Here is a 21,917-nt window from a genome sequence, read left to right as displayed (position 1 = left end):
GAGGATGGCTCTTCAGCTGAAGGATTTATTTTGTATTTATTGCTGGTGGATGTGTTTGAGACAGAGGCCAAGACACGTTTCTTTTGGTGTGAATGCCTAAGAAAACTTAGTTTGTTCTCGTGCCTGTATTTCCCGGCCCTGCTGACAGCTTTCTGCTCGTCCATCTCCCAGACATTTCTGCCTGGCTATGCTTTTGAAGCAGTGATTGGAAAAGAGGTGAAGTGTTTGATGGATTAGGTGGCATTAGCATTCCAAAGCCAGCGTGGCACCTCTTTTCTTCATGTGCAACAGGCTCCAAATCGATCCCTTTTGCAATGGGAAACACAGTGTTTTCACGTGGAATTTTTCCCTTCCTAGTCCAGATGGAAAAACCCCATTTGGGGGGTTTTTGGTCACTGTGCTGATCCTCTGGACTTGGAGGGTGCAGAGATCATCACTGGGCTTTCACAACTCAGCAGGTGCTGAAAGGGCACAGAGGAAGCAGAATCTGTGGGTAACTGGCCACAGAAAGTGTGATGAACCCGAAAGGATTTTGTGGCATTAATTTGAGAGACTTAACAGCTCAAACTGTGGGGTAAACCTGAGTTTTGCCTGTGAAACCCTGCTCTAAAATAGCAGGGCAGGAAGCTGGTTTCCTATAAATCAAACAAGTACTGCTTGTTTGCCTTCCCTGCTTTAGACTTTGTCATCAGCCTCTCGAGGCCATTCATGTTTGTAACAGATGCTCTGTAACATAATTAAGTATATTACATAATATATTATATGCAATAATACTAATATATAAAATAGATATTAATATATAGAATATATACTAATATATAGAATATATATCAATATATAGAATATATATAGAATATATATTAATATATAGGATATATATTAATACATAGAATACCAATATATAAAGTACATATTTATATTTTATATAATATCTAAAATATATTAATATATAGAATATATACTAATATAAAAATACATAGAATGTATAGAATATACATTAATAAATATATATTAATCTATAGAATATATATCAATAAATATATATTGATTTATAGAATATATATTAATATATTAATTTATAGAATATATATTAATATATAGAATATATATTAATTTATAGAATATATATTAATTTATAGAATATATATTGATGTATAGAATATATATTAATATAATTTATTGTGCTGTTTGTTTGTTTAAGGGCAACAACCTTCAGTGTTTTGTCCAGGGGTTTGTTCACCAAGCCCTGTTTTGGAGTTGAGCTGTTGGTGGTGCTTGGCCTGTCCAGCAGTTTAGTTACACTGTGGTAACAAGGATTCCCAAGGGGGTCACTGTGCCAGGAGTGCAGGCATCCTATTAGGACGTGCAGATTCCCAAATTTAGGTATTGATCCCATTAAGCAGGATTCCCAAATTTCACCTGCTAAAGGGTTGCAGCTCCCACCGCAGAAATCCAGTTTGCTGCCAGTGGCTCCCTGTCTCTGGTTAAAGTGCCACCAGGCAGCTTGAATTTCATTTTTGGCCTCTGGCAGCCTTCACACCCGTCCTGTGGCCGGTGGTGTGGCTGTTTGTGTGGCAGGGTTTTCCCAGGAAAGCTGGGGCACCCCCTGACTCCCTCCAGCCAGGCACTCATGTGTGCTGTGCTCACATGGCCCAGAGCAAGAGCTCAGTGACCATTAGCACACAGAGAGCAGCCAAGTGAATAAACAAATGCTTTTAGGACTCCAAGGGCTGTCTCTAATGCTCCAGCTCTGCTTTTCCCACCCGGAAACTCCAGCCCACAACACCTTCTGTATCAGCTGGTTGGTTTTTAACAGCCTGGCTGGTTCGAAGGTGTGTTTACCTGCTGTGTTGGGTGGCTGATGGAGCAGGAGGGAGACTTCCTTTCCTTCCATTTAACAGCAGAGATGGCATCTGAGAGCCTCTCTTGCCTCTGACACAGTTTTGTTCGAGGTGAAAGAGCAGAAAGGTGCCATTTCTCGGGGGTAGGACTCTCCCTGCAACTTGTCCTTGTACAAAAGCATGATCCAAGCCACAAAGTTGGTGTTTTGGGGGCCTACAGATGATAAATATATTGATTTTTATAAGGGGTGCAGACAGCTTCTTACCTGTACTCCTCACCCAGGTAATGAAGTTATTTACCTGCATAGAGCTCTGTAAAATATGAACCCAGGTGCACAAGCCTTTTATTAAGACATGATGATGTTTCTGTCTTCAGAGGCTGGAGGTGCAATCTGTCAGCATTTTGCTGTGCATGTAATGAACATGCATTATTGATGTGGGGGTAAGGGAGTTTATCTGCTTTAATTTATTATTTACTTCTTAAAGCCACCCTTGCCTGTAATCTCTGCTGGCTCAATCCTTCCCCAGAGCTCCTTTGGCCTTGAGCTCTCCAAGATCACCTTGTTTTGTCTTCTTGTCCTGAAGATGAATTTGTCTGGTCAATCCCAGCATCCAGAATGTGAAATTTGTGGATTTTGAGGGGAATACCTGTGCAGTAGCTCTGACATTCCTAAAGATGGATGTACTCAGGTTGGTTTTCTGCTGGAAACTCTGACACTCCCCGTGGGTTCACCTGAAAGCAAAGACTTGCCTAAGTCCTAAAATGCCTCTGATGTGTTAAAAATGAAGTGTATTATTGGAAGCACATCTTGGAAGAGTGGCTGTGCTGAGGAGATGGAGGTTTTTTGAGCTGCCAGATAGACAACTGCAGAAGTTTTTCAGCTGAAATCTTTAACTTACCTGACAGTATCAAATAAATGACAGGAGACTCTCTAGACTGCTCAGCAGTTTGCTTTGTGGCTGCCACTCTTCACATGGTGTGGAAAGAGGCAAAACTTCTATTTTTTTACCTTAAAAACACTTCCACTTGTCAAGTTTCTTGGTCACCTTAGTGAGACACATCAGTGAACTGCTGGTTTGTTGGAACATGAGCTAAAAATATTAGTTACAAAGAGGTGGCTCAGATATTTTGAATCTTTAATTTAAATGAATCTTTAATTTCAACTAGGTTCATAATGCTTTTGCTTTCCTTAAGAAAATTGAAACCCACAGTGTTTCTGGGAATAAATTAATGCTTCATTCACCTCTTTCTTCCTTTCACATGTAAAAAAAATATTGTGTTTTCTAGAGGAAAAAGCTCTCATGAAAGCCAGTGATGTGGGTTTTTTTTCATAATTAGCAGAAGAGGCAAATGCATCTTTTTTTCCACGTCCTGCTCGTAGCTGGGGCTGGTTAATTGAGGTTTTTGGGAAGACAAATATCAGTTGTTGATCTCTGAGGGAAGCAGCTGATCTTCTCTGCTTTTGGTAGCTTTGGGAAGTTCACAAGCACAAACTTCCCTCTGTGTGGTATCTCTCCTAATCTGAAATGTGGGAGCTCAGTAGCAGCTCAGCCATAATGTAATCTTTTTCCTTTTCAAACCTGCCGGTTCAAATGCAACTTGTGCTTCCAATAAAGCAGATTTTTTTTCACGTCTCCTACCAGGACAGCTGATGTGTGCTGTTTGCTGGGACTGCAGATTTTTTTGCCATTTGTTTAGGATAATCTGTGCCAAGTGACTGTGAATTCCACCAGCTCTCTTTATTTGTCTTGGCTGGATCTTATTGCCCTCGTGCAGCAGTTTGTGGTTTTCTTTTAAAATATTTGCCTTCCAGTATTTGTGTGGTTTAGGATGACCAAGAGCATCAAAACTGACCGATTTACAAACAGCCTGGAACTTAAATGCTCTTGATCTTATCTAGTCAGCAAATATTTACCAATGGACCGTCACAATTCCACGTGTGGATGGTATTTAACAACTGATCATTGTGTTCATTACCATGGGATTGTTTTCCATGGGATTGTTGAATAAGATGTTGATGAAAGGGCTTGTCTTGACAGCTGGGAGGGTTGGTGTTGATGTTTTCCTTTGTGAGAGGTGAAAACTTGCCCGTCCTGCCCCTTGTAACCCTTTCCAGCAGGGAGATGACCACAGATTCACATTCTGACTCTCCAACTCTGCTGCAAAGGACACAATTAATGCTAATTAATACGGTCTATATGATAGATAGAACTGTCCCTTATCTTTTTTTGATCATTACTAACGGGTTTAGACTATAAATATTGCTTTACACCATAAATATTGCTTTACACCCTCCCCATCTATGAACCTGAGTTATTAGGGAGATGTGAAGGTTTGGAGCAGGAAATGCCCTTTTGGTTCTCAGGAATCTCTCTGGGCTCTTGGAGATCTTGTAGCACCTAAAGGGGGCTGACAAGAAGGTTGGACAGGGACATTTCACAAGGGCATGGAATGATGGGACAAGGGGGGAATGGCTTTAAGCTGAAGGAGGGAGGGTTAGATGGGATATTGGGAAGGAATCTTCCCTGCAAGGGTGGTGAGGGGCTGGGATGGAATTCCCAGAGAAGCTGTGGCTGTCCCATCCCTGGAAGTGTCCAAGGCCAGGTTGGACAGGGCTTGGAGCAACCTGGGCTAGTGGAAGGTGTCCCTGCCCGTGGCAGGGGATGGGACTGGATGGGCTTTAAGGTCCCTTCCAACCATTCTATGGTTCTCCTTCTTTGGAGGGGTTTCTCCAGACTCCATCCTGAGATGGAGCAGGGCTGTGGAGGCAGGAGGGGTGCTGTGATCCTTGGAAATGCTGTGCTCCCTGCCTCCCCCAGGGCTTGGGATCAGTCCAGCAACAAGTCTGAGCATAAATCTTCCTGATGTTTCCTTGCTGTGCCTGCAGGAAGGGTGTCTTTGCCCTCACAACTTTCCTCCTGTATCCCAGAGTGTGGGAACAGCACCTGCGGGGAAAACTGTGTCTGAAGGTGCTTTGGCTTTTAATTTGCAAACTGAAGCCTGAGGTCCATCAAAGGACAGCCCTTGATGGGGGGGACACTGTTATCCCTTGGATCTCAGGCCCATTCATGTCCTTTATCCTGCTTTCCCTCCTCCACCTGGCAGTTCCTTGAGGTTTGTTCTGGCGCAGTCATTTCCGGATCCCTGCAACCATAGAAACACGGGGCTCCTGATGACAGGAATTTAATTTTCCGAGGACAATGAGGTGCTGTTAAGGCAGCTGGGACTGGGAGCTCTATTTCTGCCGTTTTATGAGAAATATGCAGTGGAGGGGGGGCTGAATTCTGGGGAGGAGGAGCAGAGCAGGAGGGCGGAATTGAAGGATAAAATTGCTTTTGACAAGCTCCTAAAAGCCCTCTGTGGGAAAACATTCGGAGGAACCTTTGCTTCTGACACACCTGAGGCTTGAAGTTCAACCTGGTTTTATTATCCTGTTTGTGTTGTCAAGGAAAGCTGGGCACAAACACTCACCAGAGGAGTTCTCAAATGAAGACTGTTTGCACATCACGGAATTCACTGGCTAAAATATTCTATTTGCACTGCAGATCTTTTAGACTTCATTTAAGCCAAAGCTCTCTTTTAATTAATGTGGATTTTAACAGTGTAAAAGGCACGGGGATAACCTCTTTGCCAGTTTGAAAGTAACCACAACTCACACCAGATATTGGTGGTGTTATTCTCTTTCTGGTGGTGCTTCTTCAGGCATCCCAATTATTTTGTGATATATTTTAAGGCAGGTAGAGCCACGTCTTTGTGCTTTGCAGCTGTGAGAGTGAAAAGAACTCTCTAGTTGTTCAAATAACCAAAAAGCTTTGTAAATTTGAACAGAAGCCTTGATGTGCCTATTCTGTTGATTGTAACCTGCATATCTTTGTTCCCAAATGTGCTGGTGAAAATATTGTGTCTTGTGGCATTTCATACGTGGTAGTTTTTAATTCAAAAACTGCTACCACAGTTGCTGAAAGCAGTTAAAGAATATGTAAACCTGATTGTCAAGTGTCTATTATTCCCCTTTTTAAAACAGATAATACAGAACTCAAAGCCTTATGATTACTGGGGTTAATTAAGCAAAGTGAATACAAAATAATCCTCTGGGTTCAGGCCTGAAATTCTCACTAATAGCTGTGGATAACAACAGCCTTCTGGTTTTTATGAATTATCCTCCAAGCTCATTAACTGATTCTCTCTTGCAGGTTACAGCCATTTCTTTCCTTGTCCCATTCATCCATCACCAGTAAAAAAAAAAGAAATCTGGCTAAAATTCTGCCCCAAACACCTGCAGATATAAAAGTACAGTGGATTTATCAGCCAGACCTCGAGGGTAGAGAAGTCCCAGAAGGCTCTTAGTGTGCAAACATTGACTGAGTGTCTGAACTTTGAGAAATCCTGACAAATATCTTCGACTGGGGGACCTGCTTAGCTTTGAAAGCTTCTTCTTGCTTAAAGTAAGAGATTTTTGGCTCTCCCTTATGAGAAATTTCAGAAGAAAATGAGACTTTTTTTAAAAAAAGAAAGGGCAGAAAGATAATAGTACAAAATCTAATTTATAGCTCGTAACTTCCCAAAATCAAATGTGAGAAAAATAGGAAATATTTAAATATTTAAGGCACAAAAGCAAATTCAGATCTCCAGATTGAAACTCATTGTGTGTGATCAGAACACTGTTTTTAGTCAGCAAAATGGGTTTTTTTGTGCTTGGGTTACCTGGGTAAATGGGTTGGGAGCAGTGAGGTGGAGGAGGGATGGGGGCAGACTCTTCAAAGGTTTTAATTGTTAAAAGACCTGGTTAATCTGTAGTTCAGACTTCTCTTGAGTTTCTAAAGTAATAGGTAATAAGTGTGAGCGTTTGCATGAGAATTAAGGAAAAAGCACAAGGCATAAACCTTAAAATACAGAAATTATAGGAAGAGAAGGGGCACCCTGGGCGTGTGCACCCAAAGGTTTGAGCCTTGTCCAAATTCAGGTTTGTCATTGCTGAGCTTTGGAATGAGATCAGTTTTGGGTTTGCTGCTTTCCTGGGAATTTTATCCAGCTTTGGGCCTTCTCTGTAGATACCAAACTGCCATGACTCTGGAAGCTTCTCCCCATGTTACTCCTCAGTATAAATCACACCTTTCTTACCTCCTTGTATTATCTCTGGTGTAACAACCCTAACTCGTCTTTGTACCACCTCAAAGCAACAGTTTTGAATGACAAGGCACCTTAAAATGGACTGAAAAACCACAATAAACTCTGCGTTTCAACCTCTCTGAACGTTCTAGGGAATTTAGCAGCCTCACTGGCTAATAATCAGACTGTTAAAATCACTTTATTTGTGTGAAAAGCTCACAGATTTTTGCCAAGCTTCATGTTGGAGTGAGCAGTGGGTAAAAAACTGATTTCTCTCCTTGTTTAATTGCTCCCAATCCTGAGCTCAGGTGCTGCAGTGTCTGGATTCTGTTAAATTTTAAGCCCTCATTTGAAGGACTTTTCTGCCTGTGAACTTTAATGGGTGGATGAGCAGGGAAGGGTTGAAGGTTCATCTTTTATAGCTGCCCCAAAAGGGAACTTTCATGTGGCGTTACCAGCACTGGTGAGAGGTTGGGAATTCTCCTTTGGTGAGTTTTATTCTATTTGCTTGGTCTGAGTTGAAATGGCAAAGTTTGGTGGGAGGATTTTTCTATGAAAAAACAAGTAATTATAGAAGAAGTCCCTGCAGTACTTTCTTGTATCTAAAGGGTGATAATTTAAATAACCAGGGTTAGTGTGGTTCCCTCTCTGCTCTTTCCAAACCAGTTCACTGGGCCATAATTAAGCTCAAGAAGCCCAAGAAAAATGTTCCTTTGCTTTTGGGAATATTTTGTTCTTACCCAGCTGTTGATTTATAGCTTTGAAGCCAGTATAGAATTCTTATTCCCTGATTATCCTCTCTGCAGCGAGGCACTTCAGAATGACTAAACACGTGGGTGTGGGAAAATTCAATCTGTCCCCTTTTGCTGGAATGTTTCCCTGTCCAGGTTCTGGTGGCAAAACTCCCCCCTGTGCAGTGGGGAAATGAGCTGAGTGTGCTCTGTGTGCCCACACTGCAGTTCTGTGCTTTAAATCCTGAGCTGAAAATCAGAAATATTGCAGTTTAGTGGTTTTTTTTGATCCAACTTCAAAAGCTGATTTGTGTAGTATTTTTTGAGGATTTTTGTACTGATCAATAATTAGTTTTTTCTGAAAGGTTCAGCCTTCTCTCACAACAGTAAGGAACAGGGTTCTGTCTCATGCAGCAGAAATAGTGAGCAGTGGGTGATGTTTCTCAAATGCTAAATGGGTCCTCAGGGCAATTATTGTGTTTTATAGAAAGACCATGTTCAGTAAGATCAGTCTCTTTCAGATCTTGAAGAAGCAGCTGGTCACAATCAAGGTGGTTGAGGAAAGTATTAAATGATAATAAGAATCATTGGCTAATTTCTCTTCACAGGAAACCACAAATCTCTTGGACCAAAACTCTGATCTCGGGGTAGGGGGGGAACACAAAGTCCCTCCCCTTCTCTCTCTCTTTTTTTTTTTTTTTTTTTTTTTAACGAAAAATTAACAAACAGAATTCAGGGAAATGTGCCACTGCAGTGTTTTGGTACTGTGTTTTCCCCCAGGATAGATGTTACTAGTGAGAACTGCTGCTCTTCAGAATGAAAATATAATTTAGAGGTTTTGTGATACCATATTTGTATTTGTGTGCCTCTGGGCAGTGGGATGTGCAGGTCCACGTGCAGTGCAGCAGAAGCTGGGATTGCAAGTGTATTTGTACCTGAACTAGTTTTATTTAACAGCCAAACCACAGGATTTTATCACGCTCTGCGTGCTCAGACAAGTGTCCCAAGGCAGGACTGTGCAGTTTGTGCTGATGGTGTTGCCATGACTCCAGAGCCACTGGTAGCCAGGGAAAGCAGATTAAACCCAGCCCAGGAACACCTTTAGTCTTCCCTGGGGGCAGAATCAGCTCTGCCTGCTGCTCAGGAGGAAAGCTCCTGCCGAGAAACGAAGCCACAGCAACGAGAGGCAGGAACCCTGTTGAGTCCCTGGAGCAACTGGAGGGGAGCGAGGGCAAATCCATGGAATAAATGTGCTGGAAATAAAAAAAAAAATCTCCTACAAAACACCCATTCAAGGGGGGACAGTGACATCTTGTGGGCTCGGCGTGCAAGTCCCACCAGAAATTCAGCGCTGGCCACTCGGAGTTGGTTTTTAACTGGGTTTTTTTTGTATTGCTGCCTGAAACTGGGGGGGTGTAAACAAAACACGCGGGGGTTTGGGGTGGGAATGTTCAGGAAGTGCTGCTGGGGGGTGGCACGAGGAAATGCTGCCTAAGCAATGTGCGAGAGCAGTTCTGTACATCGGGAAGTTCTCGGGGAAGAACCCATTGACACCCCAAACACCAGCCGTAAATCAGATGGGACGCGGCCGCTTCTGCCCTCTCCTCTTGGCACCCCCAGAAATGCAGTATGAACCTGGTCTTTTTTTTCATTTCCTTGATCTAGGGTTTAAACCTGAGTGTTTCCTAGGAACTTAGGCCCTGTCTAAGCGCTGTGTTTCCCTGTCCCTGTTGCAGCAGCCAGCAGAGCAGCCAGCAGAGCAGCCACGATGACGACTCAGCCCGGTTCCTGAGCCCTTTCCTGCGGGAGGACAGGTGAGTCAGTGCTGCTGAACTGGGGGGGGAATGCATGGAAACACTCACTGAAATTCCATGTGCCGAGCTGGTCAACTTTCTGATTTGTTTTCCTTGTATTTCCCAGACTTGCTTGACAAGGAATGTGATTTATGTTGGGTTTTCATCAACTGAAAAGTAGAGCTTGTGGGACACTGCATCCAACTCAAGTAGCCTGCACCTATAACTCCTGTAATTGCAGCTTGCAATCAGCTTGGACCACTTTGAAAACGCTTTTATTTAGGCCTGTGGACTTTAAGCCCAGTCTAGTTGCTGGCTGGGACATGGTTTATTAGACCCTGCCAGAGAGAGCTGTGGGGAAAACTGAGTCACAGAGTGAAAAGCTTATAAGTTACCCCAAAGTGAACCTGTGGGTCACCTCCAGGAGGTGGGGGGGAAGCAAATTTGCTGTGTATTTATTGGTGATTGGCAGCTCTGGTCCTTAAAAATACACGTTGAAATTTGGATGTGGTTCTTGTCGTCACCAAGACTCTGTTGGGCTTGGCTGTTGTGCTTCAATTCTGGGGTGCTGTGACAGTCCTGAGGTATCCAGAGCTGCTGTGAAGCTCCAGAAGGAACTAAAGTTTCTTGTACTTCAAGTTTCTTGTACTTTAATGACTGCTGCAAACTGCAGCATTGGCACAAAAACTGTTGGAAAACAAATGCTTATTTTCGTGTGTGATTTATCATCGTTGCTTTGCTCGGAGCCACGTGATTTAGAGTTTTGCTGTCTCGTGTAGTTCAACTTTTGAGCCTGAATCTGCTTGGTTTTCTTCTTCTGGGCATGAGCTGTGAGTCCTGAGTTATTCCTGCCTTTCTCTCCTGGTCCAGCTCCTGCAGGCCCATTTCCCTGCTGACATCTCTGGGTCTGGTGTTGCAGCTGGACTTTGGTTTCTGGGATTCCCATTGTTTTATCAATGGTTAAGCTGGGTTTTACTCAGCTGAGCTTGTGGCTGGGGGTTCCAGTGAGCCCACAGGAGGGCAAATGCTGAGATTTGGGAACTGCTTCCCTTGTGCTGGTTGCCAGAGGCATCTGGGTGTGGCACCTTCCACTGCTTTTATCCAGGAAGGATCCCTCTGGATTGTGTTGTTCCAGGTCTGTAGCTCAGCCCACATCAGCTCTCTGAGGTCAAAGTTCTTTGTTCCTAACTGTGGAGCAGGGCAAATTCTTACTGAATTCAGAACCCCTGCTAGGATGTCAAAGGGCAATGGGTTGAGTAAGAACTGAGTAGCAGCTGAGTAGCTTCTGAGGAATGGACTCACTTGAGGGAACATCCTGACCCCGAGGAGCTCATTAATATCCCAAGAGAGTTGGGCTCAGAATTAGCAGCTGCTTGTAGCTCACCTCTTCCTCCATATGTTCCACTCCAATTATCCACCTCCCTGGAGCCTGGATTAACTAACAGGTGAAGGGGTTTGGAACCAGGAAAGGGAGTGGGTTCTTAGGGCATAGCTGGCCTTCCTCTGTGTGATGTGCTGTTACCCCATTTGAGCTGGAATTTCATGTGTCAACAGGAGCAGGATTAGGCTTTGTTAATACTCAGGGATTTCTGGGTATCCTTTGGAAGTGCTGCCTGTTCCAGTTGTAGCCTAAATGGAGCCTTTAGATTGGTGCCCTGGCTGGAAGGGACATGTTTGAGGTGCAGCACACTCAGATCTCAGACCTATTTATGCAGAACCAGGGTGATGTTGAGCCTACTGACCTCTCATATTTGGGACCTACAACGTTCCTGCTGCCTGGATTGAATTACAAACAGCTTTTGTTTTCATGGAGAACACTGATCCTAAAACAAGAATGCATATGAGGGATAATAAATTACCTTTTGCTGCTCTTCTTTCTTTCCCCTTTGCTGATATAATTGCATGAAGCTCCTCTGGTATATTCTTCTTTGGATATCAGTGGTTTGGGCTCATGAAACTAAACCAAAAAAAAAACAAACCTCAAAAACAGTTTGAGGTGTGAAGCTAGACAAGAATTAGTGAGAAGGCTGGCAGAACATTTGAGAGCTTGCTATCTACTGTTGCTGTTAACACAGTTGAAGGCTGTATTTCTATTAACACAGTTGAAGGCTGTATTTCTGTTAACACAGTTGAAGGTTGTTTCTGAGGGATCTTGAACTTGTCAGACTCTTAAAAATTGAAGGAGTAGGGTCTTTCTTTCTGCTCCTGTGGTGGACTTTTTGACCAATAACAAAAAGTCTTCCATGCACAGGTTTGGAGCTCTGAGCTTCTGTTGCAAAGCCCTGTAAGACAGTTCTATTCACTTGATCAATTAAAAAAAACCAACAAACCAAAACCAAACAAAGCCTCAACCACCCAGAGTTTCAGCAGCCCTGTGAACTGTGACAAAAGCTGAGCAGAGGGGAGAGCATAAATCCAACATGTTACATGCTGGAAGGTGCACCCTGTCTTGGCATCCTGCCCCTGATATCCCAGGCAGAAGGAGCCTGTGCTGCACTTGGAGCAGGGGAAAAAGCTGCAGCAGCCTCAGCGCAGCTGGGAAAGTGCTGAAAGAAGCCACCCCAGCCAAAAGGGAAGGGATGCTGAGTTGGTAAGTTGATTCTGAGGTTTAAAAAAAAATAAAAAGATGAAGAACACACAGCTGAGGGTGGCTGAAATCTGGGGCAGGCACAGCCAAGATCTCAACTAAAGATGTTGCCGGGGGTGCTGCTGGTGGTGTGAACTCAGGGAAGGATTTCCAAGCACCACAACCCAACCCTCAGGTGTTTTCAGAGGAGACTGAACGTTCTGTCCTGCTCCAGATGCTTTCAGTGGTCTCTGGCAATGTTGTTTTTTGAGGGGTGAGTGCTGCTGTGCCTCCTGCCTTGGGAAGTGCTGCCATGGTCCAGAACTCCTGCCCTGCTGAGGTGTCCTGTGGCACAGCAGTGAGGCAGGTCTGCCATCCCTGTGTGTCTTCCCTGAGGAAAAAGCTTTCCCTCTGCAAAGCCATGTAAGTTGTGCTGTCTCTGTCATGCCTGGTTGATGCTGAGAGGGATCCTACACGGGTTTTACTTTGTCTTGGGGGGGTAACTGTGTGCTTTGTGGGTGATTTTAGAGGCTCAGAAGGAAGAAATTAGTGGGACAGGCTGGAAAGAGTCAGGTCTTGTGTGAACTTAGGGCTCAGTTCCTTGCTTTCTGATTGCCTGGGGGAGTTTGGGTGAGTCACTTCATGGTGCTATTTATGAAATAAGGAGAATTCTTTTTTTTACCTCACAGGAAGATAGAGGTGGTGAATTAAGCCTGAGTTGCCCAAGTGCTGAAAAATCACAGCTGTGGGAATAGCAAGATAAGCAGAGCTGAGTTACTGAGTGCCCAAATAATGACATTTGATTTAAAGTAATTCCAGGGGTGGGTGAGGTTGGGATGGAGACAGCCACAGATTTGGGTGAGATGTGTGCACACCACAGAGCCAATAATCACTGAAAGGAGACAAGGTTAGGCATGAATTACCTTGAGTTTTCACCCAGATTAACTCCAAGTTTGTGACCCTGCTCCTGTTTGATCCAAGGACTTGTTCTTTGTCATGGTGCTGAGGCATCCATCAGGTTTAGGTTAAATTAATTAAAAGTTAAGCTATTGAACCAGAGGAAAAATCAGTCCTTAGACTCAGTCTAAGGAGGAGACAAACTGGTGAAGAGAGGAGGCACATTACAAGGCTGGAAAGCAACAGGCTGTGGGGGAATCTAGGAGGGAAGTGAGTGGCAGTTTACAAGAGCTCATATAAAAGTGATTTACATGAAAAGATAAATGTAAATCAAACTGATTTACATTTACACTGCTGTAAATCCAAATGATTTACATTAGAGATCATATCTAAATGGAGGAAATGGGAAGTGCAATTAGTTTTGTGATATCTGTGTTTGATACGTCCTAAATCTTGGCTGCAGCTTAATTAGTTCCTTATTAGTTCAGTACCTTTTTCTGCCTCTTCCAAGGCTGCAGGGCTTGTTTTTCCTTTGAGTAATCTAATAAAGGTCTCTCAAATAATGGATCAAAATTCACAAGGAGATCAGGGAAGAGCTTAAGATAGAGACAGGTTGAAGAAAGACAAGGCCATTGTGGGCTTCTGTTGCAGCACTAAAACTTCAGTTCTGCCATAAAATCAGCCATCAGAGAGTCTCAGGGAACTTCCCTGGTATCACAGCCAGAGCTGGGGGGTTCAGGGATGCAGAGAAGGGAGGGGTTTGCTCAATTCTGTTCAAGAGTGTGGCCAGATTCCTGCAGGGACTGCCTGTTATAGAACTTGCATTTCAGGCTTTGCTTTAAACCTCTAGATCAGAGTCTCCCAAGGTGCAGAAAACACTTCATTTGATGGGGCTGCCTTTTTAAGTTGGCTTGTGCCCGGGACACACACAGAGGCTGTAACTGCCCTTCAGATTTTATTGCATGTGCCCAAAGTTGAAGGATTTGGGAATTTGAGCTGTGCTAATAATTTCTCTCTTGGTACCACTCATAAGAACTATGGATGTGGTAATCAGGGTTTCCTCAAAAAAGAGCACTGTGTAGGCAACACCTCTTTTGTCTCCCTGTCAGACAAAACCCACCTTTCCTCGTGCTGGGAACATTTTAACTGAGATGTCATCAGAGAGCAAGATGTGCCTGTGAGTCATGTCATGAATGTGCCTGGTGCTCCCACTGCACAGAAAAGCTCTGGAATTACATGGTTCCCTGCTCCCATCCTGAGTGGGGTGACTGATTAATGCAGTAAAACAAAGGTGGTGTTCAAATAAAATGGGGCACAGCTCTTTGGGACCCCCTTTTCTAATCTCTCTTCCTTGCCAATAGTTGCAAATCTAGTTTGCTACTGAAATATTTTGTTAGTTATTTGCATACAGTCATTCCCAGGCCGTATTCTGGGACTTGGTGTGGTATTTAAGTGGAAGCAAAAGGTGATCTCAAGTGCACAGAACTCAAAACTATAAATCTGACCAACACTCAGTTGATAGAGAAGACAAATAATTTTAACATATGTGTCCCTTAGTGTCTCTGTGGCCATTGAAGCCAAAATGCAGTTTGAAAGGGGTGTTTCCCATTTCAGAACAGTGCCTGGGAGGTGGAAATGGGGGCCTGTGTTACCCACTTATCAATAAAAGACTAAAAGGTGATGCCAAACAGACATCCCAGCTGAAGAGGGGACCAGAGTGCCCCAGTTTATGCTCCTGTTGACTATTCAAATGAGCAGATGGAGCTGCTGATTGTGGTGTCTGTAAGGAATAAATGGCATCTCTTCTGCCACCTTTATTGCAGGGGGTTGTAATTCCAACCAGTGGAGTGAGAAAGGAGTCTCAAGGCAGGAGCCACTGGGGTTGCCACAGCTTTAATGTGCCTCGATTGTTAATAAGGGCTTAAAGCTTTCAAGCTTCACCTAAAAATCCTGGGAATGAGGTGGAGCAAAATCTCCTCATTTACAGTGACTTTTTTGACATGCAGTGGGCATGTGTAGGTAAATAATCAAGTGATTAGGTGGGGAGAAGCAGTGCAGGGATAAGGAAGCTCAAACCCACTTGTTGAGCCAGTAAATTGGCAGACAGGGCTGGCATATGTTGAAGGGCAGAAACAGAAGGCTTGTTTTTTGCAGCTTTTTTTTTTTTTTTTGGCCTGTTCTCCCACCTCAGTTTTTTTGAGAATCTGGGACCACAATAATATGTCTAAATTGGAGCTGGGATTGCTGTTCACAGGCTTTGCAGCTTGATGGCTTAAGGGAAGCTGGATGCACAGAGGGAGGCTGATCCTTCTGCCCCACGGTGGTGCTGCCTCAGCTTCCCCTGGGACTCTGCAGGTTATGGGAGTGGTGGAAGGGGATCTGGGAATAGCTTTCTTCAGCTCAAATGCATGTGCTTGTGCCCTTACAGAGACCTTTGCCTTTGTTTACAGCCATCAGCTGTTTCTGGAATGCAGCTGCTCAGTGCAGGATATTTCTGCTTAATTCTCTGTAGGAACAGAAACATTCCCTTGGAATCCAAGGGCAGTGGTTTGAACTGGGAATTCAAGTTATTCTGCATTTCCTGGGTGAAACATCCTCCCACTCTTAAGAGATAGCTGCTCTCTGTTGTACAGATTGTTCTCAATGTGAGACCTTGAACAAATCAGCTCTTTCCTACATTTAAAGTCAGCACCCCTCCTCTTCCTCATGGCCTATTCCATGCTTTTCATGCTATATATCTTTGGCATACTCAAGTATTTGCAATGCTTACCTTGGAAAATAGGTGCACCTTTACACTTCGAGGTCTGCTGCCAAAATGGGGGAGTGCCAAGCATTCAAAACGAGCTTGGAACATCTTTTTATGGACTTCACTTCTGCAAGCCAACCTCTGGCTTCCTTCTCAGCTGAACACCCATGCTCTTCCCCAAGGCTTTTTCCCTCTGTTTCAGGAAACTTGGGATAAGCTGTGTTAGCCTCCCCCTGGTGATGGACAGTCCAGCTCAAGAGAAGTGGTGGTTGGTTAAAACTGGCCTGAGTTAACTGGCCTCGAGAATTCCATTATTAACCTCGAATTCTCTTGGTTTCAGTAGAGAATTCCTGATTCTCTCAGGTTTTTGCATCTCATCCTGTAGCAGCATATCTGGCAGAGGCTTGGAGGCAGCTGTTCCTTTAAAATCGAATTGCCTGTGATGGAAGAAATCTGAGAGCAGAGAGCCCAGATCAGGCTCTTTGGAGATCTCTCCACAGCTCTGCCTTCTCATCAGCCCAGTCACTGCTCCCTCCCTCGGGGGCCAGGCTGCAGTGACTCCAGCCCCAGTCAAACCCCCCTGCCCCAGCTCCATGGCATTCCCTGCTGCCAGGGTGGATCCCGAGGTCCCGGCTCTGTGCTGCTTCCCCCCCGGTGCTGCTGTGCGTGTGTAACCCAGCTGGGATTTCCTCCTCCTTGACTCCAGCAGTGTCTGTGCTCCCTGGCTGCTGAAGTGACGCTGCCCCAGGTTGCTGGGGAGCCCTGCTGGCACTTGGACAGATCCCCCCTTTCTGCAGATGACTGTAACCGTGTGAGTGCTCGCTGACCTCCGCCTTTCTTCTCTGCCTTCTCCCCCTTTGCCTTGTTTCCCCCCCCCAGCCGTTTCTTTTGGGCCTTTGCAGAGTGTTTGTTGTGCATTTTGGTGATGACATGGCAGCATGTGTCCCCCCACTGCACCAAGGTCAGGCATTGTGATGGTACCAGCTCAAGGTCTGCCCTTGAGCCCCTCTGCTTTTTTCCCCCTGTTTTCCTGCAAGTTTGGACTAATATTTTTCCTTAAGCCTTCTCTGCTGCTTGCTTTCCCTTCCCTGTCCCTGTGCCCTGTCCCAAATCTTTGGCAGTGCTAAAGATTTCACTCTCCTGAACCCCTTCCTCTTGTTTAAATGACAGGCCCCGTGAATACAGGCGTGTTGGAGGGATATGGGTCTGACAAAGCTTCTAACACTGTAAGATTTCATTATTCCTTTACTCTGGAAAAGGATCTTTGCTTCAGGCTTAGACATGAGTGCTCAGGCTTCTTTACATGAGCTTGAGGAGGAGGCTGTTCCTCGGTGCAGCACCCATCAGTGTCCTCAGAATCCAGGGGTCTTGGGTCTGGGTCCCCAAGGAATTTGTGGGATGTGACAGTGTAGGAAAAGAGGCATCCTCTGCATTGTGTTCCTGTTTGCAGCCTGCCAGCCTTTGTTCTGCCCTGATGATGATGCCACTGCCCCTGGAAGAGCCCTCAAACATGCCAGAGGTAGTGAGTGACTCGGGCTGTGGGAGGCTTTCCCTGCTGAGCTGCAGTGCCTTCATTCAAACTGGAAGCTTGTGTTTAACCCCTGGGTCTCGAGCTCCTGCTTTATCTCCTTCTGTCTCAGGTTTGAGAAATGAAGGATGCAGGACTTTTCCTTTTGTGGACATGCAGTGGTTTTTATATACTTAAACCCAAAATATTGTGGTGTGTGTTCCTGTGCAAGGGTTTCACCCTTTTATCTGTAACATTAGATTATGTTTTGTCCAGGAGAGGACATAGCATGAGGTCCAGGTGAGCACAGAAGGCTTGGTTTCTCCATGTGTGTCTGTGAATGATCCCTTGGGCAGGGCCAGCCCAAAGCCTGGTGGTTGTTGGACTCCATATAAAGGTCTAGGTTGAGGTACTTGAAAGATTTAAGTTACAAAGAGTCTTGGATTTAAGGCATTTAAAAGCACTCTTGATTTTGAGAGACCAGATGTTCAGCTGAGTGAAAAGCTTGCTCGGTTCAGGTGTTGGGCTGTGGTGGGATGAGACTTATTTCAAGCCATGAGTTATTCCAGAATCTCTTGCCCTTAGTGAAAGAGCAGCTCATCAGCTATCACATTACTGCTTTTCATGGTGGCTGCAAGTTCCTTGGTGAGGAAGGTAAAAATGAGAAGATGACTTTTAATTTTCTCATGAATTCCAATGAGAGAGGGATCTTTTTTTCTCTGAGGCATGCCATGAGTCATGGAGCTTTCTGTTGGCCTGCTTTTCAGAGTGCATGAGTCTGTGCTGGGGTGGGAGAGGTTATTGCACCACCCTCAAGCAAATGGAAGGTTAAGAATTCAAACAGGCAAGAAAATGAGGGGGGGAAGAGCCAAAAGGCTCTGTGAGAAAGCAGCAGTGCTCTTTGATTATAACATTGCTCGAGAAAGCAGCAGTAACAGCCTGAATCATCCCAGTTTTTTTCTGCCCTCCTGACACAATGGTACATTCTTCCTATTCCCAAGTCTCTGTATGATTTTTCTCCTTTTGATTCTCCAGTCTCTTCTTCCAGTGGTCCTGCCTTTGTGCTGTGATGCTGTTCTCCCTTGCTCTCCCTTCCACACCCCCAGGCTGACAAACACTGCAGTCACACAGCTCAGAGCAGTGGCTTTTCTGCCCTGGGCAGTGACTACAGCTCCCATGATGCCCAGAGAAGCGAAATCCATATTTATTTATTTTTTTTTCTCTGGAAACGAAGTCTCATGTGACTTCCCAGCTGCTGCAGCAAAGAGGGAGTCCCCTCTGAGATTGTTTCCCGGGGAAATGGAGGTGTGCCCTGGCTCCCAGAGTCCATGTGGTTCTCTGACAGCAGGGGCTGTAAGGCTGCAGAACACTGCTGACTTCAGGAAGGATTCAGGATTTTACCCATCTGGCACATTTTCCTGGGGATCTGTCCACCAAGGTGCATTGTTAACAGTTCAACTCTCTCTCCCTTACATTCTGCCGTCCTCTGTAGCAGTTCTTTCTTTCTCCCCATAACATTTCCTAATTCGTTTTCTAGTTTTCCCTCCCACTGGTTCTGTCACTAACAGGTTTTGTTTTGTGTGCATGTTTCACAGAGACACAGTTAGTTTGTTTGTTTTTTTTTTAATTGCTTCCCCAACTCCTGGAGACTTTCCTTTTTTTTTTTTACCATATGGGAGACTCCAAGTGTGGCTGAGGTGGTGGCTCACAGGGAGCACGTTGCTGCAGGTCACGCACCTTTCCTGGAGAATTAATCTGTCTGAGCCTCCTGAGCCCCTTGTTTGCACTGTGTGGGTGTTGATAAGTGAGTTTTTCAGGATCTTGGAGAGGTGGGTCTGCTCTGGTGAGTGAGGAGCCAGAACTGCAGTGATGGGCAGCAGTAAAACCTCTCTACAGGGGATGCCCAGCTGGCTGTGAGTGGGACTGTTTGAAGGGGCAGTGACACTGGCAAGCAATGCTTATAAAAAGCAATGTTTTCTGATTTTTAAGGTGGCAATTACGAGCTCAAACCCCGGGCTAACAGGACCGTTGCTGGGGCTATTTATAGAGCTTTAAATTCCTACCCAGAGCTCAAGGCTGTCACAGTGGGCTGTTCCCTTCCCAACAGTGGACTTCCTCGGGAGATGTTTCCTGTTTGCTTTTAAGTTCCTGAGCTGCTGGAACTGCAGAGAGCCTCTGCTGTGAAGGGGCTGACGTGGAAAATCAGCTTTTTTTTCTGAATTACAAAGCCTTTGCTGGTTCTTTAGCTTAGGGTTGCTGCAAGTCCTTCATGGAGCTGCTGTGGGGTGTTTTTTTCCCCCCAGGCTGCTGTGAATACTTGCAGCAAAATGCACACAAGTAGACAATCCTTAAGGGACACCAGTGGCCCTGTAAAAGAGGGACTGAGGAGCAGATTGTCCACTTGCTGTTTGGCTCTCTGTCTGTCTGCACTGGATGCTTTATGGTTACTTTTCACACTACAGTGTTATGGCACAGGAGGCATTTGGAATTCATTTAGTGGATGACAATCCTTATCCCAGTGAGTGGAACCAGCTTGGGTGCTGTGGGGATTTTTTTCCCCCCTGTGGCATTGGGTTGGGTGTGTTGAAGCTGTGTTACACCCACAGCAACTCTTGGGATGGAGGCTAAAATATGTGTTCAGAAAATGGGCTTTATGTCCCTGGTGAGCAGGAGGTGGGTGGATTTTAGGGAATCACAGGATGGTTTGGGTTGGAGGGGGTGTTAAAGATCATTATGTTCTAACCCCCTTCCACTAGCCCAGGTAGCTCCAAAGCCCTGTCCAACCTGGCCTTGGACACTTCCAGGGATGGGGCAGCCACAGCTTCTCTGGGCAACCTGTGCCAGGGCCTCCCCACCCTCCCAGGGAGGAATTTCTTCCTAATATCTACTGTAAACCTCCCCTCTTTCAGAGCATTTGTGTATTCTGAGCACAAAGGTGCAGTGTGCCAGCTCCGATTTGTGCAAGCACGAATGCCTCGCAGCAGAAACATACCAAAATACACATTTTCTGTGTGCCAAGGCAGGACTTGGCAGGAGTTTTCGCTGTGTTTTCCACCGATGGCCCTTTTCAGAGGTGGTCTGAGCGCTGAGGATCGTTGCCTGTTCCCGGACTCTTTGCACTGCACATCTGCACGAGGGAGGGGGGGGGCGACATCTGGTTTAGAAAAAAAAAAGATTAATGCCAGCTCTGTAAAATGTTTAATACAATAAAACCCCTGGCAGGGGGTGGGTGAAGGGGGGGGGAGAGCGTGTGAACCCCTGTGCAGGAGGGAATAGGAGCGGTCTGGTTTAGCAGGGAACGAGCTGCCCTTCAGTGTGCGTGTGTGCGAACTGCCTGGTGTGCCCCCGGTCTTTGTGCGCTGCCCGCTGCGCTGCACCGGGCTATGAATAAGCACTTTCAAGCGGCGATGGTTTTCTAGCCCTCGGAGGCTCTTAATTCGCCCGAGCTCCGCAGTGTTTTCCCTGCCTCCCTCCCAGCCAGGATTGCTCACGTCTGGCTGGCTGGCGCTGCCGGAGCGCTCCGGGGAGCTGCGCGCAGCGTTGCCCTGGCTGGCTCTCAGGCTCCAGGGCTGATTTCCCGGGGTAAAGTAGGCCAGGAGGGGCTGGGAGGACCAGGGAGGGAGAAGCTGGGTGATGGATGGGGCGGCGTGAAGTCACCCTGCTCCGCCAATCCGGGCAGGGCCGCGCAGCTACGGATGCCTCTTGATGCCGGGACCGGCCTCACCTTAGCTGGGGAGAGCTGGTGCTTTGCAGCCCGAGCTGAGCGTGCACCAAAGAGTTACTAGTTCAGGCCCGGTCGTTTGGGAGGGTTGCTCTGAGGTGAGTGTGCTCAGCAGGATGCAGCTGAGGAGCCTCCACCTTGCGTTTGTCTCTGCACGTGCCACTCTCCCTTTCCATGGTCTCCGGTATGCCTGTTCTGCACCGTCGCTTCTCCACCTGGCTGGCTGATCCCCGGCACTTTTGCCTTCCCTAACTTCGGTCCTTCTCGTGCCTGATCACTCCTCCTCTTTACCTGTGCACTGCCCAGAACCCACTTGCTTTCTCCCTTTCTCCTGACTCCTAAAATACCCACTCGGGGTTGGGGGGGGGGTTGTGTCACTCCCCCTTCCCGTGGAGCCAGAGGGAGAGGGGTTGTTCCCCTGCTCCCACAGAGCTCAGCCTAAAGAGCTCGGACTTAACAGGGAAGCTGGGAGGAGGGTCCTCTGTGTTCCTCAGCTTAGACCTTTGGGTGGTGGCAGGGGGGAGGAGTTGGGGGGGATGGCAATGACTCAGGTCTTGTGCCAGACTCCAAACAAGTATCTAAATTGGGACTATCTGCCCGAGATGCCCTTCTGTGGGGGCAGGAGGGAACACTTGGAACGAGCGAGCGCTGAAGTGACTCTTTCATTGTTCTCTCCCCGCTGTCAAGTTGTTCCCCTCGTTCTTCTTCATCCTCTTTTGACTTTCCCTTTCTCTCCCCTCCCTTCTCCCTCCTCCAACGCTCTTTGTTTACTGATAGGCCAAGCAGAAAACATGGAGACGTCTGATATGGCGACAGCAAAGGTAGGATGGAAATGCTGCCGTCCTCACTGTGCGTAAGTGGTCTCGCTTGGCAACTTCTTACTTTGTCCCTCAACCTTTTTGCTTTCTCCTGGCCACCCTCCCCGATGCTGGGAGTGCTGGGGATGAGCGTGGGATTTAGGCTCTGGGAGGATGGTACTCAGTGGCCACAAGTCCCTACGTCGCT

The 21,917-nt window shown here is 46.1% G+C and overlaps 1 protein-coding gene across 8 annotated transcripts in view; it reads left to right on the top strand.

The window, feature by feature from the left end:
• Nucleotides 1-21,917, top strand: part of GRAMD1B (GRAM domain containing 1B) — a 92,637-nt gene that overhangs the window by 2,012 nt on the left and 68,708 nt on the right. For 2 of the 8 annotated variants that reach the window (XM_051812227.1, XM_051812225.1), the window contains exon 2: nucleotides 9,419-9,496. In XM_051812227.1, coding sequence (XP_051668187.1) covers nucleotides 9,419-9,496 — 78 coding nt within the window. Of the gene's footprint in view, nucleotides 1-7,370; nucleotides 7,440-9,347; nucleotides 9,497-13,189; nucleotides 18,630-21,713; nucleotides 21,734-21,917 lie in introns of those variants that run through there. The other 6 variants (XM_051812232.1, XM_051812230.1, XM_051812233.1 and 3 more) reach the window with 6 other exon arrangements.

The sequence above is a fragment of the Manacus candei genome, unplaced genomic scaffold, assembly GCF_025592945.1.
Source record: "Manacus candei isolate 608988 ecotype Guabito, Panama unplaced genomic scaffold, ASM2559294v1 h1tg000086l, whole genome shotgun sequence".
In the NCBI taxonomy this organism is placed as follows: Eukaryota; Metazoa; Chordata; class Aves; order Passeriformes; family Pipridae; genus Manacus; species Manacus candei.
The sequence above is the reverse complement of the archived record's forward strand: the minus strand, read 5'-3'. Positions and strand labels throughout refer to the sequence as shown.